Source organism: Poecilia reticulata, chromosome 15 (genome assembly GCF_904066995.2).
Source record: "Poecilia reticulata chromosome 15, P_reticulata-male-v2, whole genome shotgun sequence".
Classification (NCBI taxonomy): Eukaryota; Metazoa; Chordata; class Actinopteri; order Cyprinodontiformes; family Poeciliidae; genus Poecilia; species Poecilia reticulata.
This window is the reverse complement of record NC_088844.1, coordinates 26,895,170-26,907,777: the sequence shown is the minus strand read 5'-3', so window position 1 is coordinate 26,907,777 and position 12,608 is coordinate 26,895,170. Positions and strand designations below refer to the sequence as shown.

The 12,608-nt window shown below is 43.5% G+C and overlaps 1 protein-coding gene across 4 annotated transcripts in view; it reads right to left on the bottom strand.

Annotated features, from left to right (window-relative positions):
- Nucleotides 1–2,100: 2,100 nt before the first annotated feature.
- Nucleotides 2,101–12,608, bottom strand: part of adgra1b (adhesion G protein-coupled receptor A1b) — a 198,100-nt gene continuing 187,592 nt past the window's right edge. For all 4 annotated transcript variants that reach the window (XM_081616035.1, XM_008429975.3, XM_081616036.1 and 1 more), the window contains 2 exons: nt 8,929–9,024; nt 2,101–8,845 (listed from right to left, as the gene is read on the bottom strand). In XM_081616035.1, the coding sequence (XP_081472161.1) occupies nt 7,429–8,845; nt 8,929–9,024 (1,513 nt within the window). In that variant the 3' untranslated portion in view covers nt 2,101–7,428. The remainder of the gene's footprint in view (nt 8,846–8,928; nt 9,025–12,608) is intronic.

Below are 12,608 nucleotides of genomic sequence, written 5' to 3'. Positions count from 1 at the left end.
TCTATGTATTTTCTGGAATCCTGAGATGTAGATCAACGCAAAGTAGAACATAATTCTGAAGTGGAAGAGATGAGATGTTTACTAAGTTATCTATAAAACCTGAACGGTTTGGAGTCAGTAATTGAACGAGCTGTCATTGGATGCATGTCTCAAACTTTGCACATCTACAGAACATTTGTTTGCAACAAGAAGCCCAGCAGGCCTGGATGGAGAACTCCTCTGGACGCCTGTGTTTGTGTTCTTACCACAGATTCTCATTTGAAATTAGACCTGGACTTTGACTTGGCCATCTCACTGTGGTGGTTCTGGGTGTATGTTTGAAGCTGTGTTCCAGCTAGAAGGTGAATTCCTGCCCTCTGAGCAGTTTCTTCAAATCAACTCGTTTCCTGACCCGGTTGGAGGAAATCCTCTCCACAGCATGATGCAGCCGCTACCATGTTTTACTGGCATTGGTGCCCAAAGTCATTCCTGAGTATTTTAGTTCTCCAGTTCCTGGTTCAACACACCAGCAGGCCTCTGCAGAACTTTGTCGTACTGAAGCGATAGTTGGGTCATATGAATCAGTTGTGTTGGAGCTGAAACTCGTCTAAAACCAGCAGGAGGTGAACAGTCTTAGAGGAGCAGCGTCAGTTTGGTTTTGATTCCTTCCAGATGTTTTGTGTCCCCTACATGGTTTGTTGCCTTTTTAAGGCTTTCTTGTAGCAGTGACTCTCCTGTTGCCAATAAAGGCCAGATTTGTTTTCTACACCACAAATTGTCGCCGCGTTAACAGGTTGTCCCTGCTGAGCTGTGGATCTCTTCAGAACTTGTTAACACGGGCCTCTCGGCTGATTCTCTGATGGATTCTCTCTCTGCCCAGACAGTCAGGGCGGGTCAGGAGTCAGAAAACCTTTCAGGTCGAAGAGCCATTTCTGACTACAAGGCAATCTGTCTGGAGCCATAAACCCCTCTTGACTGCTGGAAACCAAGAAGTTGAAACATATGATAGATACAAAAGGGTTTTGATGTGAAATTAAAGAACTCAGGATGAATATTTTTAGGCTTTATAATACTGAAAACATCAGATTTTATTTAAGAAACAAATAAATGAACACTTTGTCCTGCAGAATGGAAACATTTAGTTCTCTCCATAATGAAGGGACACTTAAAAATGGGTAGTTAACTATTTTCTGAGTGACAGTAAAAGGAAATTAAGACTGGATTTTAATTAGGGAAATTAGAATAATCACATGTGCAAACAAAACTTCAGAATTTTCTTCGTAAAAGTTTTTGACAACCGTATATCATTTCCTTTCTTCTTCACAATAATGCACAACTTTCTGTTGGGTTATAAATATGTAGAGATTTCGGGCTGTAATGTGTATTAAAAATCTGGCTGGTTGTTTCTGAAACATGCCAGAATGTTGCAAAACCAGGGGCCATGACAGAGCAGCCGTCCCAGCAGATGGCGAAACAACATCTTTCTTTAAGCTGCTGTTGTTTTTGTGGATAAACCAACTTATACATCCCCATCACATCACTTCAGTAAAGTTTTGAGTTTTCTTAAGATAACAGTTGGTGAACTTACCTTCTAAAAAAAACCCTTTTGGTGCTTTTGTTTACTCAGCATCTTCTCAGTAGACGAGCAGTGAGGGCTGTGGTCTGATACTTCACACAGCTTTCAATCAGATGGATAATCTGATGATTGGGAGGCAGAGGAGGGCGAGGGATGGCCTTGGGCATAAAAAATAAAGAATCCAGCAGCATGTTAAAAATGTACTCGGGCGTTTCATGGCCTGTCAAATCTGGGTGCGATTAGTGAGACACAGAAGACACCCCTGTCTCATCGGCGTTGGGATGTGTGCACACGAGGAAAAGCACAGACAAGGTCTGTGGACGCACAACACGCAAACATGCACTCACCGAGCAGCGCCACTACCCAAGGCTGCAATCGTCTGGGTTCCTCCACTGTGAGACATCTTACTTTCCACTGTGCTGCTTACAGACAGAAACGGAGCTCAGGGAGCTGGAAGGGAACAACAGGCCTTTGCTTTTGTTACTTTTGTCGTAAGTTAAACACACATACATACATCCACGCTGAGCCAAAGACGCTTTCATCTGTTGCATGGTGAAAAAATACATTTATTGGGTATCTGTGTCAGTGTAGAAAAAAGTGAAAACTGGCTTCAGGTTTTTTTTTGTCACAGTACCACAGGTGAGTTTTCCAGCAGCTGTCTGGTGGGCTGTTAGTGAGCCAGCGTGACGCTCGGTCAGGGCAGTACATCTGCTAACGATGACTTCAGAGGAGGCGGCCTACGGCAGCCTGTGATAAACACATCGTCTCAAAAAAGCTCAGGCTGCTCCGAAAACACACCACCAGCAAATACACACGATGTACTTGGACCTGGCCAGCACCAGCGCTCTCTGAATTTTCATTTTGCAGCAGAGGTTTGACTTTAGTTACAATTACAAATCTCCAGAGTCTCTAGAAGCCTGTTTTTAAAGTTTATTTAACACGTTTTTGTGGTTGTACAGGTGAGTCTTAATGAATGAGAATATCATTAAAATGTTAATTTATTCATTCCACACTGAGTGATATTGCTCAAGTGTTTATTTCTATTAATTTTGATGGTTAAAGCTTAGCGCTAATGAAAACCAAAAAAAATGTGTTTCTCACAAAATAGGAAAGTCACTAAATACAAAAATGGGATTTTTAACACAGAAATAAGAGCCTTCTGAAAAACAATCCAGATATTATAAAATATCTGCTCTTGCTAATTGTTTCGGCTCATTTTGCAGGTGTTACTGCGTCAGTGCAGGTGATGAAGGTAACAAATACGCAGAGCTGCAGAGGAGTTCAGGAAGCCCAGGTTGCAGCCTTCAGCTCATCTGCATTTTGGGCTGCAGCATCTCTGATCTTCCTCTTGACAATCCACCATAAATCCTCTACGGGGTTCAGTTCAGGCCGCTGTGCAGGCTGACCGAGCACAGTGATACTACGGCCATTAAAGCAAGCACTGGTACCGTTGGAGGTGTGGGCAAGAGCCAAGTCCTGCTGGAAAATGACATCAGCATCTCAATAAGGCTCGTCTGCATCCAGAGCTCTAATATTTCCTCTTAGATCGCCACCTGCAGGCGACACGGTGCCCCAAAGCCAAAGAAACCTCACACTGCACCTCTCTACATGTCCTCCAGACTCTAGAAGCTGGATTTCCAATTGAAATGGAAAATTTTACGAGAATTTTGAGTCATTAAGCACCAGTTAAGTTCTTTTTCTCCTAAGCTCAGGTAAGACATTTCTTATCTCTGGTTTAACTTTGCTGCTCTAGAAGCAGCATCTCTGGTCCAGTCGGGAATCTGAACCTAATTCTTGAACGTGCTTTGGTCAATAATCCTCTCAAGGCAGTGCTTATCTTTCCATTTTTCTATCACACTTTTTCCTTCCACTCAATTTTCCCATTCTTTTAGTGCCTGAACCACTTTTTAGAAATTGCTTGACAAATTCCCAGTCAGCAGCTTTAAAACTGCCTGATTGTATGAAGGCCCTAATTAAAAATCCCTTCTTATTGGTCTGACTTAATGTAAGTTTCAGGTTTTCATTGACATTAATCAATAACCATAAAATTAGGAGACATGAACTGAAATAATAAATTAACTTTTCAACTGCATTCTGATGACGGTTTATTCTCTGACGGGCTGAGTGTCGTGCATGTCTGTTTCTGATATGAAAGTCTCACAACACGTAGCTGGTCTGCATACTTTATGAACAGATAAAGGCCATCTGAAAACAAATAGGACATATTCAAACTCAGATACTGAGCATTAACATTGAGAGGTCATTTTTTCCCCAACTTTCTTTACATATAGACTTTATTCTTAAACATCTTTAATCTCATATAAAATAATTCATCAGAAACCAATTCTGTATATACAAGGACACAGGAGCACACAGAGGGATTCAGAGACGGTGTGCATGCTGATGTGGTTTGCTGCTTGGAAACATTTTTATTTTTAGTCTTTTGCCTCAATGTGTCACTAGTTTTGTCTGAAGCGTCATCATTTATATGACAAACAGCTGCGGCTGAGTCAATGCTGAGACACCTTTGCCTTCTCTTTAGAGCAGCGATTCTTCAAAGACATTGTGACGTTCTTGGTAACAACAGAACGATCCACACTTCAGCCTCGGTCCGCCCTGACAAAAGTTAAATATGTGTAAGATGTTGGGCTTGTTTTACTCATCGAGATTAGAAGATATGCAGTTTGGGTCAGAAGTTTAAGTGTGGTAATTGTGAGGCATAAATGCCTTATTAAAATTGGTTTTATAATGATTTATTTGAACTTTTCCGTTTTACATTGTAGGACAAACAACAACAACAGGTTTGATTTGATTGTGTGTTTTTCTCCACACATGGTCAAAATTAAACATAAAAGCTCAAATATATGCATACACCCCCACTAATGTTTGGCTAAATTCTTCTGTCCAATCACAAAACACGTTTTGGAGCCATTAGCAATGTTTTGGTGGGATATTCAGTCTTCTTGGCAGAATTGGTGAGGCTCATTTAAAGGTTTGATTTCCTGACACTGACCCGGCTTTCAATCAAACCGCATAGGGCTGAAGTTTACGGTTTTTAGAGGCAGTTCTAGTAAATTAATGTTAATCTGTTTTATCGTTTCCAAAGTGTTTTTATAGCCTCTTTAAATCTTCCTAGAGCTATTCTCTGAGCTGTCTCTCTTCATTCGAAAACCACAAATCAAGTGGATGGTATCCTTCACAAGCGACGTTTAGAAAATTCAAGTCGTGGCATGGAGTGGAGCTCTGCAGGGTTAAAAGAGATTATTACACAATACTTTGCTTTTTTCTTTTGCAAGATACAACGAGGCTTAATCCTGCTTTTACTTGGTTAAAGGAGATACCGTGTATTTTGGATCTTTGTCCTGCTGGAACATCCATTGTCTTCAAATTTCAAGTGATGACTGTCGCTGTGTTCTTAGGTTCAAAAGCTTCACGTTGACTCCACCAAGCAGTTCTTGACTTGGTGGGTTATTGTACTCAATCATGTCTCATCTGGAGGGTTTGGCTGCTCTGTTACTGTGCTTCTTTCTTCCACCTAAATGTGTCCAAGTATGCCATCCAACCAAACCAACAAGATTTAAGTCTGCCAAAAACGGAAAGCTGCTGGAACCCCAGTGGAGACGCCAAAATGAACAGACAAGGTGAAGCTTTTAAACCTGGAAGACGGTAACAACTCTCAGATATGATGGTACCATCAGGCAGTGGCGCAACTACACATTATTCAGGTGGATGCGAAACATCGGCGCCCCCCCCCCGGGAAGGAACGTCAGGGTGAAGGAGCGACGCTCACTCGCTCTTCCACCCCTCGAGGTGACGATACATGAAGGGTAAAACTCGCTACATTTACCTCGTTATGTGCACGAAGTGAAGGAGCGTAAGGCGCGCTGAAGTGTACGGGAAAACATCATGGGCTCGCTGCCCCTTACAGACGGGGTTTTGGCGCCCCCTCTGGTGCTGCGCCCCTATGCGTTGCATACCCTGCATACCCACGTTTTGCGCCACTGCCATCAGGGTTTGGTTGAGTCAAGGACTACCTCCAAATGTTCCAACTTTTATCAGATGAACAACCAGACAGTTGAGATTATAACAAATCAGGGAGCTAAACAGCATAAAGATTTGCCAGAAGCATCTAATCTGGATTTAAAACCAATAAATGACGATAATGTGAAGCTTATGCCATGATTCTGACCTAAACCCAATGAAATTTTAGTGACTATTCTTAAAATAATGTGGCAGGTAATTTTTGCTGACTTTCTTCTGATAGGAAGATTCATTGTACAGTTAGCTTTATGCTAGGAGTGATTATCAAACCTAAGGGATTTTCAACCAAATATTAGTGGGTCAGTATATTTGTATTTGAGCTGATATTTATATGTAACTCTGACCATAAAATCCACATCTAATTCAGTCTTGTACATCTAATTGCTGTTGAAATCCTTAAAGTTGTTTCATTTTTGTATGAACACTGAAGCCTGAGAAGAAGAATACTTCAAAAACTACAAACTGTTTATTTCTGCCAGTGATAAATGCGTATAATTTTCTGACCAGAGCTGTAGATGTTTAAAGTGTGGCCAAATGCAGATGACCTATGGGAGGCAAAGCAGACATTTGTGACAAAAAAAGACTCAAGAACAGCAGCAATAGTTGCACGGGATCAAAATAATTAACGGCATTTGCACAATGTGGAGCTTTTGTTCAACACATACGATAAAAAATAAAAAAATAGATATAAAGGAGTTTTATTTTGTATTTTAGACAGCTCTTGTTATTTTGCTTTGACCAATTGTGGGGTGAGGATGAGAGATTTGTCACATTTTTGTATGAAAGGAAAAAGAAGGATCACTCCTGTGCAGGCTTCCCAAAGTGGGCCCTTTAGCAGCTTGTTATTTGATTCCAATGATTACATTCAAACACTTTGTAGCTGTTAATGTCTGTTTTTACAAGCAGCTTTCATATCAGCAGGAGGAAAATGTGCAAACCGAGATGAAACGAATAAAAATCCGACTGATAAAACACGGCCATGACCTGACTCTGAGTAAAAGGACTGAATCCAATAACTCTCTGACATCAGCTCACCATCCACAGTGACATCGCCGTTCCTCCTGATGTGCCGTCGGTTTTATTTCTTTTCAGGCAGAGGGAAACACTAAGGTGAAGACATCATATAGACATCACGATCAATAGAAACCTGGATAGGAGCACGCATAGTTTTTACTTCGCTTTTTCTGCTGTGATTTTTCTACAACTAAACTGGCAGCCACACATCTCTGCCAAGCAAAGGTATCTTTGTTTATTATTTAGAAAATCTCTAGTAGGTATTCACAGTTGTGATGGCAAAAATACCCATATGAAGTCTAAAATTGCTGGTTTAGTCGTCTAGAACATGAATGCCAAAGTACTGGAGATTCACCGTCAACGTAGACTATCGGTAGTTTCAGATTCAGGGTAAAAACGTCTTGCAGCTTGTTGCCTTTGAGCACTAACACACATAGTCACACATACAACCATTCATTTTTTTTGAATATATATAGAGAGATAGATCTGCAGTGATATGGAACAGTGGGAATACCTTCAGGTAAACCTGATGGTATAACGTGAGACACATTTCACAAACTGTTAGTGGTGAAAGTGATTCTCCTCGGTCTATGGATGTACCACTGAAGGCGTTTGCATGATATAAGATTTCTGTACAAGAAAACAGCACACATATAAACATGTGGATATTGAAATAAAAAAATCCTCACGTTGATTGTGATGCTTAAAATGTTATTTCACTTTTTTTTCTTTTTTTTTTTTTTATCTAGAAAGGGAGGCGAAATTCATTTTGGCAGGATGAGGCGGGAGAACCGCCTGTAACGTGTTGTGTTCCTGCACTACACAGTAGTTTCATTCTTCCAGGGGCCGGTGCGTATATTCCCTGTGCTGTCTGAGGTGTACAGAAGTCCTTCATGCATGCCTCCCTTTAAAATCCCATTCTGACTGGGCGGGTTCTGGGGGCATGATTGTCTGCGCGGAGCATGCATCTCCAGATGGTGATGCGTTACCACGGGTTCCTCCTCGGCTACTTTGCTGCAGCCGCACAGGAAGACGCCCGTGTCCCCCGATTCTGCCGGACACAGAGAAGGGAAAAGGTCTGCCTTGGAGCAGCAGATATGCCTGTGGCATGGGTTATGGCACGCCAGAGACTCATGCAGGGTGGCTGCAGTAGCGTGGCATGTGTGATGCCCGTCGTGGTGGCCTTCGTGGGCCAGGTGCGGACAGATGTGGGCGTGCCGCTCACGTGTGCTGTGGGGGCTGTCAGTGTGTGAGCTGTGCATGCTGCCTCCGTCGGCACTAGAGGGGATGTGGTAGGCGTACTCTCTGTCGCTCCCCGCCGCGCAGGCAGACGCCCCGGCTTTGCGTCCAAACTGACGACTTTTAGTCCTGGTGCTGCTTTTGAGGCAGGGGTGCAGCTGGATCCCTGGTTCAGAGTGCAGCAGCACGTGAGTGGCCGTGGGCTCCTCCTCCAACAGCTGCTGGCTGTGCAGGGCGGCGCAGCACGGAGTCACCGGCGCCAGACAAGTAACGTGATTCTGCGAGGACGGAAGAGCGGCGTGTTTACAGTGAGCCACCCCGCTGTGACTGCAGCTCAGCAGCGCCTTCGCCTGACACGGCGAGTCGTGGTGGCAGTGGCTGTGACCGTGACCACCGTGCCCCGGGGTGTCTCCGTTCACGTTCACTTTGGGCCGCGCCTGAGCAGAGCCCTGCATGCCGGAGCAGGCGTTGGCACGTCGTCCGGGACAGCAAGAACACCAACAGTGCCAGACGTCGTCACGCTTGGCACAGTGATGGATGAGGATGAAGAGGCCGAGGGTGACGGAGAAGGCACCGTAAAGGCAGCTGAAGATCATGTCTAGGAAGTGTCCCTGCGACACAGCCAACGCACCAAAGGTCCATGTGGCTAGGAAGAGGAACAGGGTGAAGGCCGCAGTTCGTAGCTGGGCTTTGAAGGAGTGCTCATTGGCCAGCAGTGCAGGGTTGATGGGGATGCCGGGGCAGCCAGCGGGGCAGCTGCTGCCACCAGACGGGGCCGCCAGCGCTCCGGGCTCGGCTCCCTGGTGACAGTGAGTCGGCACGTCGGCGGCGGCCAGGCTCTGATGCTCCTCTGTCAGCTGCTTGAGCTCGTACTTCTTCTCGGGATGCCGCCGGAGCTGAAGGAAGGTGCATAGGAAGTAGATGCACGTCACCAGCACGATGAAGGCCACGGGGCCAAAGAAGGCTCCCAGGCTGGGCTCCCATGCCATCCAGCAGCTGCAACACAAACCAGCCACGCTTAGTCATTGGATTCACATTAGAAATTCATAACTTTCAAGGTCTTCACATCTAGAACTCACTATGGCGTCTGCTCTCCGCTTCCATAGTTGTCTATATTAACAGCTGCTGTGACACCGCAGATGATGAGCGGCACTCCACCACTGACCAAATAAAATCTGTGATGTGGCAGAGGAAGACACAAAACCACACAGTGTCAGATAGGACAGAATCAGACTACATTTTTATATCGTTTCAGCAGTGAACTAAGAGGAAAACGTCTCATAAATATCAATTAGCATGTTTCCTCTAATCCACACAAAAATTTGGTTCCCAAATATCTCAACATCAGTAAAGAAGAGATCTGACTCGTTTCCTCCGTTCTTAGCTGGTTTTGATCATCGTCTAGTTGGAACAAATCCAGATGAAAGAAAATAGGAAAATATTATTCATCTCTACAGAACAATAATCCCAAACCAAAACTGGCCTTGGGATGGATAAAGCAGACTGAAGGAGGATTCCTGAACAGCATTCCACATATCCTGACATTCACCGCTCTGGTTTCACCTTTATACCTTTATTTTTTTTTAAAACCTACGAGAGGCATAGACAGTTATCCAGAGAAAAGTATACCAGAAGATTATCGATGACCGCAAAAAGAAAGAAGACCCACAAAACAGACAGACATGCACCGACATATGAATGGATGTAAAGCTGGAACTGCTTTCAGACTTCAGAATGACGCCGTGAGTGAAGATCTTGGCTGACCTTGAAGTAAGACTGAATTGAGTCAGTGTGAGAGTATTCCCACAGTTTGACTGACATAGAATGACACGTGGGGTCAGGCATGAAAACCCGTTTCTGTACGTTGTTTGTCCCAAACCTGTCAATCTAAAAAAATCAAAAAATACAAAAAGAAAAGGATCGTTTCTGTTCACCGTTTCAGCATGTCAGCGTGTTGGTGATTACACCCTTGGGGCGCAATCACGCCTACTATTTGTTTTCTTCACTGCAAACCAAAGTGCAAAGCGTGCTACATAAACAAATCTGCTTCCTGTCCATCTGAACATGATGGAGCTGCAAGTCGTGGTTTTACGTGTTGCATATAGAACGTCCTTGATTTAAGCTCATATACGTTTCCTTTTTCTACAAACACAGCAGGTTTTGTGAAAGATGAACAAAGAAGCGAAACCCTACGAGGACATTTGTAGTCAGAGCAGCGATTCAAACTATCCGGTCAACATCTACTCCAGAGGCGATGAGCACTTGACGTACAAATGGAGCCGTCTTTGAGACGTTTGTGGACCCAAGAGGCTCGTTCAGCAACTTCAGGATGTGTTGTCAATAGAAACAAAGAAAATGTCATTGTATTGCATTAATACAGTCAAAGCACAATAAGCCCAGTGGGTCTGACATGACAGATGGTAAATAATGACACCTTTAATGCAAAGTTGACCCTTTTAAAGCACAATTGCATTAAAAGTGTCATTATTTACCAAATTCAGTGGAGGTACATAAAAGTAAATGAATATACTTTTCAGCATGCAGGCTTATCTATTTAACAACTTTTTAAAATCCCTCAGAAGTTGAATTTCAACAATTGTCAATTATATTTTTAAACGTAATAAGAAACACTTGAACTGTTTGTAATGAATCTGTGTAATGGCTCGTTCACACCAAATGCGTTCTGTGTGCCAGGAGCATCCGGCTTACTCTCAAAGTCTGCAAGAAGGCAGAAGAAGGGTGAGTTTCGCACATGTAGCGTGGCGCGATTCAAAGCGTTTGGAGAGTTTTGAGCGTTTGACGCGTCCAACAACAAAAAACAACGGCTACAACAATTCTAACGCATGTGGCGTGGCCTCGACGCGCCTCTTTGGATGTAAACTAGAAGCGTCTGATGCGCGAAACGCGCGGTGTAATACAATATGTCAGGTGTCTGCAGTCAAAGTGCAAATACGTCGAACTCGAAGCATCGGATGGATTTTTGATGCGTGTGATGCGCTTGGTGTGAACGCACCATAACAGCAACAATCTGAACTGAATTACTGAAACAAACTGATGTTTATTTGTGCCAAACTAGTTAGTTCTCTAATATAGTAACTATTCATTTTGTGATAAGTTAAATAAGTAATAAAAGAAAAGCCTGGACCACAGAGGAGACATGAATAAATAAATAACTCGGCACAGAGCATCACAGGAAGTGAGACCCTATGATTTCATTACAGACACAGAACTCACCCCCTCCTCTCTACTGTCCTTGTCCTCTTTCTCTGCACTGTCATCCACTTTCCAACATAACACTCTGCTATTTCCTCCTGCGTCCTGTTTAATCACAGCCTCCGCCACCCTACCCTAACCTTTCGACCGATCCATCTTCATCCCAGGTTTCCTCCCTTCTGCTTCTTTCTGCCGTCTCTCTCCTTCTCTAACAATCTTTCCTTCATCACGCTGAAGCCCAAAAATTCAATTACAATCAAGATGTTTGTCTGAGCTGGTCATTGAGGGGTTGAGGGTGTGAGGCTGTCTGCATTAGCGGCCTGTCACTGTTTCTGAGTGGAGCCGCACCCCGGGGGACGCTCCTCCAACAGAAAGCCATTTACGCAGCCGTCAGGCAGATAAGCATAAATGAGGGGAACGTGTGGACGTTAAAGCGCCATGTGCTCTCAAACCCTCATTCTCCAACGTCCCCTAAAGGAATGCCAGCTTGGAACAGGCGTGAAGCAGACGTGGCAAAAACATGCGACCGAGCCAGTCGGCTTGCTGCTTTGGTTTTGTCCACAAAGCTGCTGAGTGATTTTAAAAGTCTTGCAAGATACAGAAACTGTTTTGCATGAACATCTAAACACACACTGCTCTGCATTACATGCACACATTCTTTTATTTTGGCAATTCCAGTAAAAAAAAAAAAGCTGTTAAAAGAGAACTTTGCTTTTAACTGAGCTCAGAGGCAGCAGGCATCTGATATAAATAGACCCTGAAGTGGCTTTTAGTCGGCATCTACACAGCGACTCCCCTCTCATCCTTGTTCCTCTGCCCATGTACCGTCCTCTGCTTTGTGACGGGGCCTTGTCCTCTCTCTGGACCTCATCCAGGACTTACATAGAACAGCTGGGGACAAGTGACGGTCAGAACCAGCACAGAACATTTCCTCGTGGATGAAATAGGACTCCATGTATTCAGGCTCTTTAAAGGTTTACACTAAATGCTGCTTCGTGTGAAACATGATCAGACATATTTAAACAGAAGGGTTCTTTATACACATCAACCAATATGCAAAACCAGAACATTTTGAGCTTTATGGCGTTGAATCCAAATATTCACTGTTTAAAAAGACAAATAACCTTTTTATGTTTGGGTTGAGTGAACATGCCTGAACACGTCATATTTATCTGATCAAATAATGACTTTAATCTTTCTTTTAAGTTCTTTTCAATTTCTCCAGAGTTTTGGGAAGACGCATCTTGATCAGGATCAGCGGACATGTGGAAAAGATTCACAAAAATCATCATTTCGACTCATTTGTGGTTTTCCAGGCCACTCAGATCCAGTATTTTTGATCATTTCCTCAATTTGACAACTAATGACTCAAAGTTACTTTATATTTTATAAAACATATTATCTACCAAAAACTGTTTTTGCACTAAACTCCAATGAATCATATCTACCATCACAGAGTCTCTCTTGGTTTGGTCAGATGTCCTCATTTCCAAAGATCCAACTGGGCCAAATGGAGAACCGACATTAAGAAAAGTCAAAATAAGAT